The sequence below is a fragment of the Balaenoptera borealis genome, assembly GCF_965194805.1.
Source record: "Balaenoptera borealis genome assembly, chromosome: 6".
Taxonomy (NCBI): domain Eukaryota; kingdom Metazoa; phylum Chordata; class Mammalia; order Artiodactyla; family Balaenopteridae; genus Balaenoptera; species Balaenoptera borealis.
This window is the reverse complement of record NC_138863.1, coordinates 62,891,131-62,911,565: the sequence shown is the minus strand read 5'-3', so window position 1 is coordinate 62,911,565 and position 20,435 is coordinate 62,891,131. Positions and strand designations below refer to the sequence as shown.

At 38.9% G+C, this 20,435-nt stretch overlaps 1 protein-coding gene and 1 long non-coding RNA gene across 4 annotated transcripts in view; one reads left to right on the top strand and one right to left on the bottom strand.

Moving 5' to 3' along the window:
- The window catches only part of LOC309630655 (kelch-like protein 23), a 60,204-nt gene extending 40,663 nt beyond the window's left edge, over positions 1 to 19,541 (top strand). The window contains exon 4 of one of the 2 annotated variants that reach the window (XM_082396110.1): positions 10,622 to 19,541. In XM_082396110.1, coding sequence (XP_082252236.1) covers positions 10,622 to 10,650 — 29 coding nt within the window. In that variant the 3' untranslated portion in view covers positions 10,651 to 19,541. Of the gene's footprint in view, positions 1 to 174; positions 7,972 to 10,621 lie in introns of those variants that run through there. The other variant, XM_082396109.1, reaches the window with a different exon arrangement.
- The window catches only part of LOC309630667, a 31,341-nt gene extending 10,907 nt beyond the window's left edge, over positions 1 to 20,434 (bottom strand). Inside the window, exon 1 of one of the 2 annotated variants that reach the window (XR_014245872.1) lies at positions 20,048 to 20,434. This is a non-coding gene — a long non-coding RNA (uncharacterized lncRNA). The remainder of the gene's footprint in view (positions 1 to 20,047) is intronic. The other variant, XR_014245873.1, reaches the window with a different exon arrangement.
- Position 20,435: the final 1 nt, after the last annotated feature.

The window sequence follows — 20,435 nt, the reverse complement described above, 5'->3', positions numbered from 1 at the left end:
TGAAACAACTGAATTACAGAGTATTTCAATCTGTACTTGAATTACAGGATATTTTATTGCTCTCAAGAACATTTGCATTTAATGCTGAACCAGTAATATGTTATCCAGTAGGGCTTTAGAGATCTCTTTTATGAATGGATGAGAACAATTGCAATCACTTTTGCCTCCTTTCAGCTTATCTAGGTCCTATAAAAGTCCAGCCTCTGCTTCCCTGGTGGCGCAGTGGTTAAGAATCTGCCTGCCAATGCAGGGGACATGGGTTCGATCCCTGGTCTGGGAAGATCCCACATGCCGCGGAGCAACTAAACTCGTGCACCACAACGACTGAACCTGCACTCTAGAGCCCACGAGCCACAGCTACTGAAGCCCGTGCGCCAAGATCCCGTGCTCCGCAACAAGGGAAGCCACTGCAATGAGAAGCCCGCACACCACAACAAAGAGTAGCCCCCACTTGCCGCAACTAGAGAAAGCCCATGGCAGCAACGAACACCCAACGCAGCCAAAAATAAATAAATTTTAAAAAATTAAAATAAAATTAAAAAAAAAAAAAAGTCCAGCCTCTGGAAATTCTTTCCTGTTTCAGCCACAGTAAAACTCCCATTGTCACATTTAAAGAATTTAACATTTATATGTGCATGTTATGTCTCTTGGCTAATTTTGAGGTCATGGATCCCATCTTATTCTTAAGGATCTTGAAAATAGTTTGTGATCTCAGGCATTTAATTTCCAGCTCCTATTTTCTATAAAATTCTTTTTTTGTTCTTGATATATGCACACAAGAAAGAATTAAGAAAGGTAAACATTTCGGTCAGAATTATTCCAAGTTCCAAATCACTGTTGTATGAATGAAAAATATTTTACTGTAATTAAATGCAGGCCATTGCTTTGGGAGGGCAAACACTATTTTACAAAATAATTAAAGTTGTGGAGATGATTTTAAGTATGACTTAATTAAGAGGACTCCAAGAATCCAAATTTTGAAAGTTGCTGTTTCTCACAAGTCTTATTTTTAGTTTTTAGCTACAACTGAAATAGGATCAATATCTAGGGTACTTGCTTAAAGGCACATTAGCCTTTATTTTCATATGCATAGAAAAAATTTTTAGGTCTCTTAATCTGTAAGTTCCCCATCCATCTTTTCTTTTTTTAACTCCTTGCTATTTAATTGTTGAAGAAGCTAGATCATTCATTCTGCTTTCCCAGAGTTGAGATTTTACTGATTGTGTTCCTATTGTGTAGTTTAGCACGTTCCTCTGTCCCCTGTGTTTCCTATAAGTTGGTAGTTAGATCCAGAAGCTTAATCAGATTCAGGTTTGATTTTTTTTTTTTTTTTTTTTGGTCAAAATTACTTCACAGGTGCACAGGTGGTGGTGTGTTATTCATCAAAAGACATAATTGTCTCTTTCTGATGTTGGCAGCCATAGATGCTCAATACCCAGATCCTTAATTCATTAGGGATTGCAAAATGGTGATTTCCAATGCTCTCTCTTCTTGGTGTATTTGTTGAAATACTTCTATAAAGAAAAACCTTCCTTCACTTACTGGTTGTTTACCCAGAGGTATAGTTTGTATAGGAAAGGTAGAAGAAGTGCTTGATTCCTAACTTTATGTACCAGTTTGCAAAATGAATAGTTGTTAGCATCCTTCAAAGGTGATTTATTAGATTTATTGTTTTTTATTTTTTTTGACTATTTTTGGCTGCGTTGGGTCTTCGTTGCTGCGCACGGGCTTTCTCTAGTTGCGACGAGCGAGGGCTACTCTTCATTGCGGTGCGCGGGCTTCTCACTGCAGTGGCTTCTCTTGTTGCGGAGCACGGGCTCTAGGTGCACAGGCTTCAGTAGTTGTGGCTCATGGGCTCAGCAGTTGTGGCTCGCGGGCTCTAGAGCGCAGGCTCAGTAGTTGTGGCGCACGGGCTTAGTTGCTCCAAGACATGTGGGATCTTCCCAGACCAGGGCTCGAACCCGTGTCCCCTGCATTGGCAGGTGGATTCTTAACCACTGCGCCACCAGGGAAGTCCCTATTGTTTCTTTTAAATTGTTTTGAACTCATGGATTTAAATGTACTTGGCGTCTTTCAGCCCATTGCTGTTACTCTTACTGATGCTCCGTTTATCATCTTGAGCCAGTGAAAGGCTCTGCAGAGTGCTTCCCAGAGTTGTTCCCTTTTGGCACAGCTCCAGTAGTTTTTGATAGCTTCTTTGCTGTCTGGTATGACCAGATACTCCTGGCTCATCTTGTGCATTTCCCGCCTCAAACCTGGAATCAGCCATTTCTCCAAGCAGCCCTGATTTCTTTTAGGGAAAAATGGTATTTCAAGACCATAGGACGCTAGGGATGCTTAGTGCTACTAGATTGTTTCTTGTTTCTAGGCATAAAATTAAAATACATAACAATAAAAATACTAAAGACAGGGATAATTAGAGTTAAATTTTTCTAAGTTCCTAGCATCGTCAGGAAGTGGTAAAAGCACCACAGGGTATTCACCTAATCTCTTCTATCCCAGTATCTGTAGCCCCTTTTCGCACAAAGTATTCTGGTTCTCAAAGTTACCTGGGAAAATAAAATTTAAAAATCACTATGTAACTCATTTGTTTTATTCCACATCTCTCTCTCCATTTTTCTCTCTTTTCCTCTCTCTCCCTCTCTGTCTGTCTGTCTATCTCCCCCTAACACACACACACACACACACACACACACACACACACACACACACACACACACTGTTCTCAGAATAACAATACCAACAAGCAGTTTGGGTATGAATTTTCAATAATTTTGGACTTCTTCAAAATTCCAAATAGAAAGTAGATGGGAAGGTGAGGTTGAAACTGGCTAACTACCACCTGAGACTTTACATCAGACAGAAGGAAAGAATGGTAAGGAATCCCAGCCAGGAACTCTAAACATACATAAAAAGTAAAGTTATAGAGCATTTTGTTCTTCATAATTTTTGAAAGTCTTTGAAATTCCATCCTTGTTAAGAGTTTCTTTCTGCTTTTCCATCCTCCAGTTTCTAGCAAAAGGCGTTTATTTTTGGAGGCTCAACCAAGAGCTTATAAGAAGACTTTTTCAGATAACATTTCCCCCTTGTTGGCCTAATAGCAGGTCCAATGAACACAAAAGACACATACAATTATTTTCCAGTGTTGTTAAGTAGGAATGGAAACCCAAAGTTATTGGTTTAACAATGTATTTATGGTCTTTTTTATCTTTGCTTTTAAAAGAAGTTAGGAAGGCAATGTGATGGAGTCCATAACCTTTGTCTCTTAATCAAGAAAAAAGTTCTCTAAAAAGGTTTGGGGCAGGAATTGCCCACAGTTCAGAAGCCCCACTGTGTCCATGCATTCCCTCAGCCCCACCAAAATCACAGCACACACTCGGTTCACGAAATTGTTAGAAAGTTTAAACCAAAATCGTGCCCAATATAAATTATCATTATCCTCTTGGCTGGACACAAGTTCAGTCTTCCAGTGCGTTTAGTGGCTTTGTATTTCCTATTTGTGTTTTTCATCTGCGCACCTGTAATATTTTGAAAAGTAGTTCTAACTGGGCTTCTTTCCATAATGACGTCCATCTTCTGTGAACCTGTGTTTTTACTCCGTAAGTTATAAATAAAGATGTTCTTGGCCACTGCAGTGAATGAGCTGAAGCTTTGAAATCTTTTTTCAATGAGGAAACTCAAAGTTTTATGAGAAAACAACTGCGAAAAGGTAACAAAACATCTGTGGAAGTAGCACAGCATCCCGTCTCATAAATCTAGGATCAGAAACTCTCATCAGGCTCCTTCCCTTTTCTTTCCCCTTTCCTTTCTTTAAAAACTAAACATTTAGAATAATTTAAGTGAAGGGAAAGGAGAGCCACCCACTTAGTTCTCCAGTGTCCTGTTCTCCTCAACTTGTAGAGCAGCTTTAGTTCTGGTCTTGGAGGATAGTTTGCACTCATTTCTGTTTGAGAAATGCCTTTGCTGATGAGCAGATAAATCCCTGCTGACTACAGAAACAATATAGTCTACAAGACACTGTGATCATGTCACTCCTCTGTGCAGTTCCTTGTGATGTCTCTCCAACTTATTTAAAGTCCAAGTCTTTCCAATAGTATGCATGTGTGCTGTTGCAGACCCACACAAAAATGGATAGCCACACGCTCAGGTAAAAGCTCAGAGTCTTGTTAGAAACAGGGAGAAGGGGTTAACAGATACTGGGACCATTAACAGTCTCTGTCAGATACTAAAATGCTATAAAGCCACTATAATTAAAAATCTGGTGTGTTATATTTCAAAATAAAGAAGCAAGGTTAAAAACCTGAGGTACTGAGACGTGAATAGAAAAACAGATCATCGGAAAACCTTTATCTTATATTACATTTTCATTATGTGTCTGGGTCTATATTCATGCTCATATGGAAGGAGTTTTTTTTTTTTATTGGAGTATAGTTGATTTACAATGTTGTGTTAGTTTCAGGTGTATGGAAGGAGTTTAAATTGGTACATTTCTCAGGGCAACCGGGAAAAATGTATCAAAATTACAAGTACAAATACTTCTTTTACCTTTTTTTAGTTGAAGTGTAATTAATTTACAATGTGTTAGTTTCAAGTGTACAGCAAACTGATTCAGTTTTATGTTCTTTTTCAGATTCTTTTCCATTATAAGTTATTACAACATATTGCGTATAGTTCCCTGTGCTATACAGTAGGTCCTTATTGTTTACCTACTTTATATGTAGTAGTGTGTATCTGTTAATCCCAAACTCCTAATTTATCCCTCCCCACTTCTATCCCCTTTAGTAACCATAAGTTTGTTTTCCCTGTCTATGAGTCTACTTCTGTTTTATAAATAAGTTCATTTGCATCATTTCTTAAGATTCCACATATAAGTGATATCATGCTATTTGTCTTTCTCTGTCTGACTTACTTCACTTAATATGATTGTCTCTAGGTCCATCCATGTTACTGCAAATGGCATTATTTCATTCTTTTTTATGGCTGAGTAATACTTCATTGTATATATACCACATCTTCTTTATCTAGTCATCTGCTGATGGGCATTTAGGCTGCTTCCATGTCTTGGCTATTGTAAATAGTGCTGCTATGAACATTGGGGTGCATGTATCTTTTCGAATTCGTGTTTCCTCTAGATATATGCCCGGGAGTCATGGGCATATATTAAAAATCTGGTGTGCTATATTTCAAAGTAAAGAAGCAAGGTTAAAAACCTGAGGATCAGATTGTTGGATCATATGGTAACTCTCTTTTTAGTTTTTTAAGGAACCCCCATACTGTTCTCCATAGTGGCTGCACCAGTTTACATTCTCACCAACAGTGTAGGAGGATTCCTTTTCCTCCACACCCTCGCCAGCATTTATTATTTGTAGACGTTTTAATGATGGCCATTCTAACTGGTGTGAGGTGATACCTGATTGTAGTTTTGATTTGCATTTCTCTAATAATTAGCAATATTGAGCATTTTTTCATATGCCTGTTGGCCATCTGTATGTCTTCTTTGGAGAACTGTCCATTTAGGTCTTCTGCCCATTTTTTGACTAGGTTGTTTGTTTGTTTGATATTAAGCTGTATGAGCTGTTTGTATATTTTGGAAATTAATCCCTTGTCAGTAGCATCGTTTGCAAATATTTCCTCTCAATCCATAGGTTGTGTTTTCGTTTTGTTTATGGTTTCCTTTGCTGTGCAAAAGCTTTCAGGTTTAATAAGGTCCCGTTTGTTTATTTTTGCTTTTATTTCCATTACTTTAGGAGACAGATCCAAAAAAATATTGCCACAATTTATGTCAAAGAGTGTTCTGCCTGTGTTTTCCTCTAGAAGTTTTATAGCATCTGGTCTTACATTTAGTTCTTTAATCCATTTTGAGTTTATTTTTGTGTATGGTGTGAGAAAATGTTCTAATTTCATTCTTTTCCATGTAGCTGTCCAGGTTTCCCAGCACCACTTACTGAAGAGACTGTCTTTTCTCCTTTTGTATATTCTTGCCTGCTTAGTTGTAGATTAATTGCCCATAAGTGTGTGGGTTTATTTCTGGGCTTTCTATCCTGTTCCATTGATCTATTATTCATTTGTTTCTTAGATTCCACATATAAGTGAAATCATACAGTATTTGTCTTTCCCTGACTTATCTCACTTAGCATAATGCCCTCTAGGTCCATCCATGTTGCTGCAAATGGCAAGATTTCATTCTTTTTATGGCTGAGTAATATTCCATTATTTTAATATGCACCACATCTTCTTTATCCACTCATCTATTGATGGGCATTTAGGTTGCTTCCGTATCTTGGCTATTGTAAATAATGCTGCTATGAACATAGGGGTGCTTATGTCTTTTCTAATTAGCATTTTCATTTTCTTCTGATAAATACCCAGGAGTAGAATTGCTAAGTCATATGGTAGTTCTGTTTTTAATTTTTTGAGGAATCTCCATACTGTTTTCCATAGTGGCTGCACCGAAGATGACTTTTCTAATTATTACATTTGTAAAGAATAAACTGGGAAGGCTCCACTCAGCCCCTTCTCTTCCCGACACCTGCACTGAGAGGCCTATAGTTGACCAACATTGCCTATGATTAAATGGAGAGAGATTTAGAATTAGGAAGCCCTCTTATATGCAAATGTAAGTCACATTCTTCAGCATCAGCTTTTATCAGTGATACAGGTCATACTTTTGATCAACTATCTGCCTAATTCTTTTGTCTTATTTCCCAATTGGCTCAGAAGCTGGGTGAGGATGAGAAGTGTTATTTATTGCTCTAAGAGCTAAAGATGCATCTAGGAATTTATCCTACAGATGTATTTACGTATGTGTGAAATGACATGTGTATAAAGTTATTCATTGCAGGATTGTTTGGAACAGGAAAAGATTGAGAACAATCTAAATGTCTCTGTAGAATTATTTAAATAAATTAAGACACACTGCACAATGGAGTATTATACAGCCATAATACTTGAGCAAGCTCCAATATAAAGTAAAAAAAAAAAAAAGCTGCAAAACAAAAACAAGGTACAGAACTATAGTATAATATGTTATTAATTGTGTAAGAAAAGGAAAAATACACAAATGTTTACTAGTGCATTCATAGAATACTTCAGGAAGGATGTACAAGAAACTGGTGACTTTATTTACTTACTTTCCCTCAGGGGAAAGGGACTCAGTAGCGAGGTACATTTTATATTTGTTGCTTCTTAAAGTCACAGAAATAATGGGTGAGTGCAAATTCAAAGCAGAAATCACACATCACAAAGTAGTATTAAGTACCTATTCATCTTTCAAATCTTACTTGTTTAGAAGATGGGTTTAAATCAATCACTCAATCATTCAGCCAATCAGAATGCAGTTGTACTTATTTAGTCATGTAAACTGAGGCAATTGTTACAATTTGACTTTTTAAAAAAACTTAATTTACCTTTGAATAAATCAACATGTAATTGAGAACCTAAATGAAATTTTCAAGTAAATAGAATAAAAACATAGGTACATGAAGAGTTGTCCTATCTGGCAAGTTTCATCATGAAAAGTTATTTATCCGTTTATTTTCATTTATTCAGGAACTACTTATTGAGAGCCTCCTCTGTGCCAAGCCTTGCTCTAAACTCTGGGAAGATAGAGGCGAGCAAGACACTGTCCCTGTTCTTAGTAGAGCTCCCCTAACAGGGCACACAGACAATAAACAAGTAAACAAGCAGATAATTTTTAAAAAGCCATGTGCTAAAAGAAAATAAAGCAGAGCTAAGAGGACAGAGTGACTAAAGTGGGAGAAGAAGTATTATTTTTCCCAAGGTAATTTGTGGGTGGTGGATAAAATTTATTAAAAACATATATTATGCCCCTCTGTGCCAAGGACTGTGTTTGGACACTGGTCATAAAGCAGTAAACAGAAGACACTGTTGCTGCTCTCAGAAAGCTTACGACATTCTATTGAGGCGGACTGACAATAAGTAATCAAGCCAATATGTAAAATGCAGAGTCAGATTTACCATGATGCCCCAGGGAAGGCTGGGAATTGCTGAGGGTTGTAGAATGTTCTAGGTGTGCTCCTGGTCCAACCCTATTTGCCTTGTGCTCATTTTGTTGTTTTGTGACATGAGACTCCAAAGACCAATGAAGCAACATATATGAGAAGGAGAAGGGAATTCGCTAGCGGTCCAGTGGTTGGGACTCTGTGCTTCCATTGCAGGGGGCCTGGGTTCAATCCCTGCTCAGGGGACTAAGATCCCGCAGGCCGTGTGGCACAGCCAAAAATAAATAAATAAATTATAAAATTTAGAAGGACAAAAGGCTTGGGGTGCCCATGGTGTTGGAGCCTTTGCTAGGGGGGAAAAAAAAAGACGAGATAAATATTAGTGAGGATGTGGAGAAAAGGGAACCCTTGTGTACTGCTGATAAGATTGTAAATTGGTACAACCACCATAGAATACAGTAGTAATTTTTTGGAGATTTCTCAAAAAATTTAAAATGAGATCTAGCAATCCCACTTCTGGGAATATATCAGAAGGAAACAAAAACACTATGTCAAAGAGATATCTGCACCCCCATGTTCATAGCAGCATTATTTACAATAGCCAAGACATGGAAGGAATGGTAAGTGTCCATTGATGTATGAATGGATAAAGAAGTTATATATATAAAAGTTTATATGTATAAGATGGAATATTATTCAGCTGTAAAAAAAAACAAACAAACCAGGAAATCCTGCCATTTTGCAACAACATGGATGGACCTTGAGGGCATTATGCTAAGTGAAACAAGTCAGACAGAGAAAGACAGATACTGTATGATCTCATTTATATGTAAAAAAAAATTTTTCATAGAAAAGGAGATCAGATTTGTGGTTACCATTTGCAGGGAGTGATGGGAGGAGGAACTGGATGAAGGTGGTTAAAAGGTACAAACTTCTAGTTACAAAATTAAGTACTAAGGATGTAATGTACAACATGATGACTATAGTTGACAGTGATGTATGATATATAAGAAAGTTAAGAGAGTAAATCCAAAGAGGTCTCATCACAAGGAAAAAAACTTTTTTTTGTTTTTCTTTTATTCTGTATCTATATGAGATGATGGATATTAATTGAACATATTGTGGTAATCATTTCATTATATATGTAAGTCAAATCATTATGCTGTACACCTTAAACTTACAGTGCTGTATGTCAATTATATCTCAATAAAACTGGAAAAAAAAGATAGTGGTGATAAATGTTATGAAAAAATTAAATCAGGATGAAGAAGATGGAGTGGTATAATTGTGAGAGACGTACTATTTATATAGGGTGGTCAGCAAAGGCCTCTCTGATAAGATGACATTTGTGCTCAGGCGTGAAAGAAGAAGGATTAGGACTTTGGAAACAGCAAGTGCAAAGGCCCTGAGGCATGTAAACTGTGAGATCTTCTGTATACTTATTATGTAAAAGGATTTTTCGTAGGCTTAGTTACTTCTTTTAGAATATTTTACATCTCCAAAAACCAGGAACAATTATATGAATAAGTACATGCACGCATGAAGCAGTAAATTCATAAGAAATACAAAGGGTGAATTTTCATGAAAACAAGTTCATTTTCTTCAGATGAATCTGAAAGTTAAGATTGTACAAAGCTTCGGGACTTCCCTGGTTGTCCAGTGGCTAAAACTCCGAGCTCCCAATGCAGGGGGCCCAGGTTTAATCCCTGGACAGGGAACTAGATCACATGCCACAACTAAAGATCCCGCACGTGGCAACGAAGATCCCTCGTGCTGCAACTAAGAGCCAGTGTAGCCAAATAAATAAATAAATATTTTAAAAAAATGTACAAAGCTGGGAATTCCCTGGTGGTCCAGTGGTTAGGACTCTGCGCTTCCACTGCAGGAGTCACAGTTTCGATCCCTGGTCAGGAAACTGAGATCCCGCAAGCTGTGTGTGGCGGCAAAAAATTAATTAATTAATTAATTTAAAAAAAAAAAGGATTGTACAAAGCCTATACTGGCCGACTCACATGTCTGCACTTGATCTCCCACAATGAACTCCTGAAATCCTAAAATGTTGAAGTTCTATTTTTATCTGTGGTCCTTTCTAGCTGTCTGACTCTCAGAACCAGAACAAACCTCTGAATCTTCCTGTGCGTCTCCCAAAGTTTGTTTTATCCAGAGTCAAAGGAGGAAGAATCCTTCAAGTTGGTAACTCTTAGCTCTGTTTTTAGAGTAAACATATCCATTTAATCAAAACAGACCGTGTACTTGCACTGAGTATTATTTTAAGGGAAACAGCACAGGACAGAGGGATAGGGGAAAACCAAAAGAGATCAAAGCCTTATTAAACAACCTGGAATTAATGATAATAAACTTTTTAAAAAGTTTCAAAGCAGTGTATCCTGTTTTTATCCTGTCCACCCTCAGTAAAAAAATGGTCATTAGAGAAAAGCTTGATGAATTTAACAAGACTCCGAGCTTTCCTGAGGCAGGAGGCAGAGCCTGTTTTATTTACTTTTGTATCTTCAGGCCCAAACACATGGTAGGCACACCATGTATATTTGTGGAATTAATAATTAATGTTAAACTAAGCAATAGCAACCATAATTCTTTTACACTGCCTGATGATACTTGGGTTCAATTTGATATAAGGGTTTCTCATTGTTTTTCAAAAGGCCTGCTCACGAAAAACTCAAGAGGATGAAATGGAGAACTCCCAGGCCCTGCCTCGTACTCAGAGAAAATGGGAGACTGCCTGACTGTGGGCATCACAAGAATTTCAAGGCCCAGAACCTGACGGGCCTGGTTGGCATGGCTCGCTGAGTCTCAGAATAATCACCTTCTATGGTAGCCTAAGTTGTTCCTGAGGCTTTGACTTGAGGGATAGCCCACCCTACAGAATTGCTAAGAAAGGCAAACTTTGGGTGCACTCTGAAAGATTCAAGGGAGGCTATGGGGAGCCACATTCACCCTCCGGCATGTATATCCTGTTTATAACCTTCACTCTGCTTGTTAGCTTATCCAGAACAAAACCAAGGTAATATCAACTTGAGTGGAGGCTAAGTATTTATTCTCTCCATTCCCTGAACCCAGACCAGATTCCATGGTCCAGTTTTCAGCTTACATTATATCATCCAGCTCTGTTTTTACAGTAAACGTATTTAATAAAAGATGACAATTTATGCACAGTGAGTATTATTTTAAGAGAAGCTAGAGGAATAGGCTCATGCCCTGAAAGAGCTCACTTTCCAGTGAGGGAGACAAAAAGTATAAAAACCTTTACCATTGAAAGCCATGTCGAAGCTATGGGGGCTGAGACCTGTGATGAACCATGGGTCATTCACTCTATTGAATGTAATAGTGTGTAAACCTACCTTCTCAAATTACTTTTTTTTTTTTAATAAATGGTAGCCATTACTTGTTTTTAATTAATTTATTTATTTATTTATTTTTATGGCTGTGTTGGGTCTTCGTTTCTGTGCGAGGGCTTTCTCTAGTTGCGGCAAGCGGGGGCCACTCTTCATCGCGGTGCGCGGGCCTCTCACTATCACGGCCTCTCTTGTTGCGGAGCACAGGCTCCAGACGCGCAGGCTCAGTAATTGTGGCTCACGGGCCCAGCTGCTCCGCGGCATGTAGGATCTTCCCAGACCAGGGCTTGAACCCGTGTCCCCTGCATTGGCAGGCAGATTCTCAACCACTGTGCCACCAGGGAAGCCCCTTATTTTTAATAGAATTTTAAAACATAAGATTATCCAGTACGGAATTATTTAATCTATCTAAACTAGACCTGTATGAGTATACCACAATACCACACACTTCTACCTCTGATTCCAATATTTCTTTGGAGTCGGGGCAGAAGGCCACTGTACTTAACCTTGCCCTGGGGCCTGCAGTGGCTCATTGGTCACCTTGTGCAGGTGGGTTCTCTCTTTCCCAGGCAGCAACCTAAGCTGTCCCCATGGCCTGGATATGGTATGAGAGGTCTCACAGAGATGAGGACCAGAGTCTCGGTTTCCAGGGTTAGGAGAGTGGGGAGATAGTGTGCACCCCTCCCATGGGAACAAGTATCATCAAGCTAGGAAAGCTCAGGGGTTTATACCGAGTGAACCCTAATGTGTTTGTCCTAGCATATGATATAGTGTCCTTTAATAGATGAGGAAGCACGTACGTGTTGGTTCTGATAAGGTACAAAGGATCGAACTTGGACTTAGAATCTTAATTCATATACAGAAACAGGAAGAAGTGCCCCAATTGGGGAAGTGTGGGGCACTGTGGCAGCATAGAAGAACTAACGTCTGGACTAAGACCTGAAAATGACTGACTTGACTTGTTCTCCCACCCAGCCAGCAATCCCCTTGTACCCCACCTCCCTCTTTTCTACAGTCACTGGAAGCCCAAGCCTCCCTGGTCACCTCCTCTGTATGGTCACGCTCATTCTGCTAGCACAGCTCCCAATCTGACCAAACCCCCCACGCTTCCAGGCCCTCCGAAACCTTTCTACGTGCCTTCTAGAACCCTGGAGTTCCAGATGTGTGGTAAACACTCTGCCCCCTAACCTTAACCTCCCTCATCAATGCTGCTTCTGACTCCTTGACCTTACTGTGCATGACCTGTTGATCTGAGGACACTGGCTCCTCTATAGCCTTTTCAAGTGAAGTAAGTATTTCTCTCATAGCCTATATAATTCCAGGCTTGAATGAAGCATGCTTGTTTTTTCTCTTTGCTTCCCATTTCACTCGAACTATTCTTCCTCTTTCTTCAAAAGTTCCAGCTCCTTGTTTCTACAATTGAATGATCTCCCATCTCCCAGTCACTCCCCCTCATTCACTGAAGACTTGACTTTTTTTTTCGGCTGTGCCGCGCAGCTTGTAGGATCTTAGTTCCCAGACCAGGAATCGAACCCTCGCCCTCGGCAGTAAAAGTTCTGAGTCATAACCACTGGACCGCCAGGGAATTCCCTACTCTTATCATTTTTATCCAAATAGTTTCCTATCCAACACCCTGGGTTCTCCAGTCCACTGACCCCACTACTTCTTTTTTTAAACTGTCCATTATGTTTGTCCTGTCTTCTTCCTCCCCTTGTCTATCTTTGATTCCTTGATCCATCATTATGAAAAGCAACTCTAGCTCTTATACACTTACCTGCCCTTCTGGGTATAACTCCAGATATTCTCTGGGCCTGCAGCAGAGTAGCTGAACACTGAACCAGTGCCTTAAATTTATGACCACAGAGTTCAAATAAGCACTCAGTATCTGTTCCATAATCTCAAAAGGTTTTCCTAGTAAAGTCAGTATTTCACTGTCTGAGTCAACTATATTACATTTTCTTTTTTTTTTTTTAATCCTAAAAATTTCAACCCTCCCTTACTATCACATAATGACCTACCATATGCTTTACTGAAAAAACTTAGCAACTAAACAGGGACTCTATTCCTCTAACCACCAACTCTTCCAGTATCTTTATCAATATCTTCTGTCTTCCCACTTGGTACAAGACAAGCACCATTGCTCTATTGAAGGCCAGTCCCTTCATATTCTGGATCCTGTCTTTTCTTGCTTTCTCGAGGACATCACTCTTATAATTGTTCTCTCATGGATCACCAATTTCTCCCTCTATTATTATGATTGATAGACTCTAGATCTCCTCCTAGCAGCCCTTTGTTCCCCTTCATAGCAAATCTTCTTAAAATAATTGTCAGTACTTCTCTGTTTCCAAATCCTCACCTGCTATTCACTGTTACAACCCACTCCAGGACTTCCATACCTATCACATCACTGAAACTGTTATCAAGTCACCTATGACTTTAATGTTGCCAAATTCCATAAACACTTCTTTTTCCTCATTTTACTGGAGGTCTTGTGAAAACTGATCTAAGCTGGTTTGACCTTTCTCAATTATTAGGTTCTTTTGTAGATATCAGTAGCCTCTAGTAGGTAAATGAGGGCTGCAGTTCTCTCCTCATTCTGAGTTAGGTACTTTACAGAGGGAATTCTACCAAACTACTATTTAGCATCCCCTATAACCATAAAATCTTGAACTTTTATTTCTCCCAATTAAAAAAAATTTGCCCCAAAACACTGATTCCAATTTTTCATTCTGAGGTTCTGGCCATTGCCGCCCCAAATTCCCTGATTTGCCCCCTGACTATTTCCAGTGTTGCCTTACTTTTCACTGCAGGTTACTAAAACCTTGGATTTCTATCTTCTTGGCTGTTTTAAAAATTTTGGGTTTCCCAGAAGAGTTACCACTTGAAATCTATTGTCTATTAGTGAGGATTATTTTTGGCAGTTTTTCAAAAAGTCAATTAATTGTTGGATAGTGTGTGAGAAATTGTCTGCTGCCCTCCCTACTCCGTTGGCTGAGTGGTTCATGTCTACCTAGTGGAATTTATCAGTTGGGTAGGGTCAGGGGCCAATTACCTTCTCAGATGATGCCATTTAGTGCCATCTTCAGCATTGTAGGACTTGCTTTGGGGAACCTAATCTCAAAACTTGCAGCCCTAATTGGTTACTCTTGAAGAATATTAAGAAACCAACTCATTATTCTGAAAATTGTTGAAGAGAAGAAAAAAATCAAGCATATATCCTGCCTTTCCTATATGAGCTGTACGTCAAGGAAACTAAAACATGAACGTGGTAATCTTTTTAAATAGAATAATTCCAGCTAATTATGTACAGTTCAGTGGTATTACATACATTCACACTGCTGTGAAACCATCACCACCATCCATCCCCATAGCTCTTTTCATGTGGTGAAACTGAAATTCTACACCCATTAAACAATAACTCCCTATTCTCCCCTGCCTCCAGCCCCTGGCCACCACATTTACACTTTCTGTTTTTATAATATAGGTGGAATCACATAGTATTTGTATTTTTGTGACTGGTTTATTTCACTTAGCATAATGTCCTCAGGGTTCGTCCATGCTGTAGCATATTGCAGAATTTCCTTCCCTTTTCTTTTTAATTAAAAAAAAATTTTGTTTATTTTTTTTGGCTGCATGGGGTCTTAGCTGCGGCATGTGGGATCTTCGTTGCAGCATGCAGGATCTTTCGTTGCAGCACTTGGGTTCGCTGCAGCACGTGGGCTTCTCTCTAGTTGTGGCGCATGGGTTTTCTCTTCTCTAGTTGTGGAGCGCAGGCTCCCTAGCACGTGTGCTCTGTAGTTTGCAGCATGCGGACTCTCTAGTTGAGGTGTGCGAGCTCAGCAGTTGTGGTGCACAGGCTTAGTTGCCCCGTGGCATGTGGGATCTTAGTTCCCCGACCAGGGATCGAACCTGTGTCCCCTGCATTGTTAGTTCCCCGACCAGGGATCGAACCTGTGTCCCCTGCATTGCAGGACGGATTCTTTACCACTGGACCACCAGGGAAGTCCCTCCTTCCTTTTCAATGTGAATTCCATTGTATGTATTGAAATCCATCCCGTTGCCTGTATATTACACATTTTGCTTATCCATTCATCAGTGAGGGGAAACTTGGGTTGCTTCCTTGTTTTAACTATTGTAAATAATGCTGCTATTAACATGAATGTACTATCTGGATTTTTTAAGTGGCTATTTTACGTCTTGACTTTTTAAAAAGGTTGGATAAATTTGGATAGCCATTCTAGAACTAGTCATGGTAACAATCTTCTCAATAAATGATGCTAGAGCTATTAACTTTCTATCCATATAGAAAAAAAGGAACTTGGTCATGTACCTTATACTATATTTCAAAATTAACTTGAGATGAATGGCAGAACTAAACGTGAAAATAATACAATAAATTTCTAAAAGAAGTCAGGGGAGAATATTGTCATGACTTTGGAGTAGGCAATAATTTCTTAAATATAAAAAGCAATAATCATCCAAAGATAGGAGAGTGAAAAAGCAAGCCATGGCCTAGGGGAGGATATTCACAATACATATATCTGACATAGGATTTGTATCTAGATTATGTAAAGAACTCCTAAAAATCAATTTTAAAAATGGACAAAACACTTGATAGGCCCTTCACAAAGGAGGATGTCCAAATGGAAAGTAAGCATATAAAAAGTGCTCAATATCAGAAATCATCAAGGAAATGCAAATTAAAGGCACAATGAGATACCACCACACCATCATTAGAATGGTCAAAAGTAAAAAGAATGTAAGGGGAATTCCCTGGTGGTCCAGTGGTTAGGACTCTGAGCTTTCATTGCCAAGGGCCCGGGTTCAATCCCTGGTCGGGGAATTAAGATCCCACGTGCTGTGCGGCACAGCCAAAAAAGTAAAGTAAAATAAAAAGAATGATAGGATGTTGTCTAGGATGTTTAGCAGTTACATTGCTGGTACAAGTGAAAAATGATCTGACCACTTTAGAAAGCTATTTGGCAGTACATAGTAAAGCTAAACACATGTCTGCCCTGTGACTCAGTAATTTCACTCTTAACTATACACCTCACAGAAATGAGTGTATTTCATTTCATTCACACAGAATATATCTACCCAAAGACACGCACAAGAGTGTTCAGAGAAGCTTATTCATAACAGCCAAATGTCCATCAGCAGAAGAATAGGTAAGTCAATTGTGGTACAAACATATACCACATATATATTTACTACATGATTCCAGTTACATGACCTTCTAGAACAGGCAAAGCTAATCTCTCCTGGTTACTTTTAAGGAGGCTATTAACTGGAAGAGGGAACTTTCTGGAGTCCTGAAAATGTTCTCTATCTCAGTCTGGGTGGTGGTTACAAAGTAGTGTTCATTTGTGAAACTTTATTAAGCCATACACTTAAAATTCATGCACTTCACTGTTTGTATGTTATAATTCAATTTTTAAAGTTTTTTTTTTTAAAGTTTACCCCCCCAAAGACTCCTTCTTTTCCCTTTATGTGTCACAAATATTTTATTTTAGACAAAGTCTTAGTACAGAACCTGTGCTGTTTTATGAATTTCCACGTGTTGTCGCCTATAAAAGGTCTGCTTATAATTTACATATATACCAACCTGTTCACTGGGTCAAATGTGGCATATTGACCCAAGAAAATTTGGTTACTCACAATTATTATATAATTGGGGGGAATATTAGAGGCCTCCAGTTGTCAGACATAGGATTGGGCTCTAGGTTTCCCCCCAAGAACCTCATGCTCAGGTGATCTGTTACAGTGAAGGCAGGTCTCAGATAAGATTCTGTCATACATTTGAATATCTATTAGCAGGAAGACAAAAAACCAGTCCTACAACCCATTCCCAAAGCTCAGGGAGACACTGGATTTCTGGCTTTTAGGCACTCTGATATTCATCTTACACACACACAAAAATAGAAAAGTCTAGCACAAGCCAAGCAGCCTCAGAGTGGTGCTCTCGGCCTGGAGCTTTGATTTATTTGAGTATTCTGCCACTTAGTGACAGATCTGTTGCCTAACTGTGACCAAAAATCTGGCAATATTGCTTTTTTTTTTTTTTTTAAATCTCGTTTAATGGTAAGTCCATTCTAGGAGGCCATCAGGGCTGGTATGACACTCTAGGCTGTCAGGGACTTGGCTCCCTTCTATTGCTGCTTTGCCATATCTATGGTGTTGCCTTCATTTTCTTGGTCCAATTTTGCTCATGACCACATCCACATCTAGCTAGTGGGAAAAGAACAAACTCATTCTCTTTAAGAACGACCTAGAAATTGCACATATCACTTTTCCATCTCATTGACCAGACATGGTCTTATTTAGCTGTAAGGGAGGCTGGAAAAAATGCAGTTTTAATCTCTGATTGGCCATGTGTTTGGTTAAAAATCAGGGGTGATCTTATTATTATAGAGGCAGGGGAGAGCCAATACTGGGGGATAAGTAACAGTCTCTGCCATAATGACAAAATTGGTCAGGCTGCAACCCTTCTCAGAAGAATTTACTCAGTTGATTATTTCTTCCTTGAAACATCCTCCCCTTTTAGCTTCTATGGCACCATATTTTCCTAGTACCTCTCAGGCTGTGCTTATTCTAGTTCCTGTACATGCTTTTCTTCCTTTATCCAGTATCCAAAAAGTTGGAATTCTAGAGGGTTCAGTCTTGGGCCCTCTTATCTTCACTGTCTGTACTCTCTCTAGTAGAGCTCATCTAATGCCATGGCTTTAAATGTCTTCTATATGCTAATAACTCCAAAATTTGTATCTCCAACCCTGACTTCTCCCCTAAGTTCCAAACTCATTTACCAACTGTCCACTTGACATCTCTACCTGGATGGCTAACAAGTATTTCAAACTAAATGTCTAAGCTAGAATAATGCCATTATCCTAGACTAATTGTTCTCAATATTGGAGGAAGGGCAGGGAAAAAGCAATAACCATCTCTTAGTATTTAGAAATGTAAGGGGATTTTTCACTGCCACGATGGCTAGGGGTGCTACTTATATTTCTTCTAAAACTTTTTTTTTTTTTTTTTACTCAGCATCATGTTTGTGAATTTCATCAGTGTTAATGCATGCAGTTTTGGTTTATTTGTTTTCATCATTGTATAGTTTATTATTTCATGGTTTAATTACACCACAATTTAGTTACCCATTCTTTTTTGATGGACATTTAATGGATTTCCAATTCTTTGCATTTATATACTATGCTGCTATGAATATTCTTGAACATGTCTTCTTATGCACAGATGTAAAAATTTCCCTAGCATATACTTTTAGGAGTAGACTTTGGGGCCATCAGCTATGCATATCATAAACTTTAGCAGATATTACCAAGTTGCTCTCAAAAATAGTTGTACTAAATCTACACTCAAACAGAAGGTCTTTTAGTATATTATCCTACAAAATTATGTTATTAAAGAGATGGACATCAGCATGAGAGAGAGTCTTCTTGATGCTTCATCTGAAAAAAGAACCTTCCTGGTATGCAGCCAGGAATCCATTTTCCCTGAAGGGTGGTGGCTGCATGGAGCTTGGCTCCTAGAAGAGAGACAGAGACAGAGACAGAGATAGAGGCAGAGACAGAGAAAGAAAAAGAGAAGAAAGAGAAAGAAAAGGATCAGGGACCTGACGGGAACACTAAATGTTTTGCAGTAAGTGGTTTCTGGTAACAGATTGTATCTGCAGTTCTACCCAGACATTGTGCGGGCATAAAAGGAGCAGGGTCATTTGTTTAGGTGTCACTGTCTCTAGGCAGAGTGTGGGTCCTTTCATCCCCACTGCCAAGCTCCACACCAGGACATTAGTAGGCATGTAGTAAATAGTATGCTGAACAGCTGAGTGGGCATACGCTGACATGCCTATGATTTGCCATGTTAAATACCTATATTCTCACTGACTTGATCAAAAAGTGAATTAAATTTTTATTTTGTCTGGTACAAAGTAGAGACTAGATAAATATTTGTTGAGTGGATAAAAGAGAACATGATTCATTTGAATTTAAACTACCTCAGCATAACTCTATTAATTTTTTCTCATTGGCTTGATGTAATGTCTGGATTGAACCTATAACTGAATTTTTTTCCAAATAAATTCATTTGATCTGTTTTGGGACTGCCGAAAAACTCTGAAATCACTTAACAGGCTATTTCACCAATGCCATAAAAATTTTAAATTTTCAAGAAAACTCAGGGGAAAATAAAAGATTGCCTCACCACAAGAAAAAACTCCCTTAAGTGACTAAAATTATTGTGCAAAAAGTATACTAATAGAAAAGGGCTCTTGGGAATTCCCTGGCTGTTCAGTGGTTAAGACTCCGCACTTTCATTGCCGTTGGCCCGGGATTCAATCCCTGGTGGGGGAACTAACATTACAAAAAAAGAAGAAGGCTCTAGCAGACCAACAGGCTTCTGCACTAGATGGCCTTTCAGTTTTTTAAAATGACGTTTTTTGTTTGTTTTAAATTAATATATGCTGCTCCTCTTCCTATATGCCAGGCACAGTTCCCAGCAAGGGACATATGTTGTATCACATTTAATGCTCACGACAACTGTACGAGGTATAAGATATTTAGCAATGGCCCCATTTTATATGTGAGGGATAGAGAAGTTGAGTAACTTGCCCAAGATCACACAGCCTGTAAACTGGAGAGCCGTTATTTGAATGCAGGCAGTCTGGCTTCAGAATTCCAGCTCTTTTTTTTTTTTGGCGGGGCTGCGCATCATGCGGGATCTTACCTGGACCAGGGATCCAACCGGGTGCCCCCTGCAGTGGAAGCGCAGAGTCTTAACCACTGGACCGCCAGGGAAGTCCTCAGAGTTCCAGCTCTTAAACGCTCTACTGTTTTCTCAACTCTAAGATTCCATGAATTTTTCATTTTTAAAAAATTTTACTTGTCATTTTTTTAACGGGGAACTATTACGGATAATTAAAACAATTTTTTAAAAAGTATAATCTGAAAAAAAAGTCAACCACTTCATGTGAATGGACAGCCTAAGGAAGGGCTGGAAATACAAGTTCTGTCCAGAAATACTTAAAAATAAATATTTAACCTAATACCCTCCAATGTCCCGCTTGCCATTTTAACCCCAACTCCTCGAACTGAGGGCGAGACTTCTCCGGCCT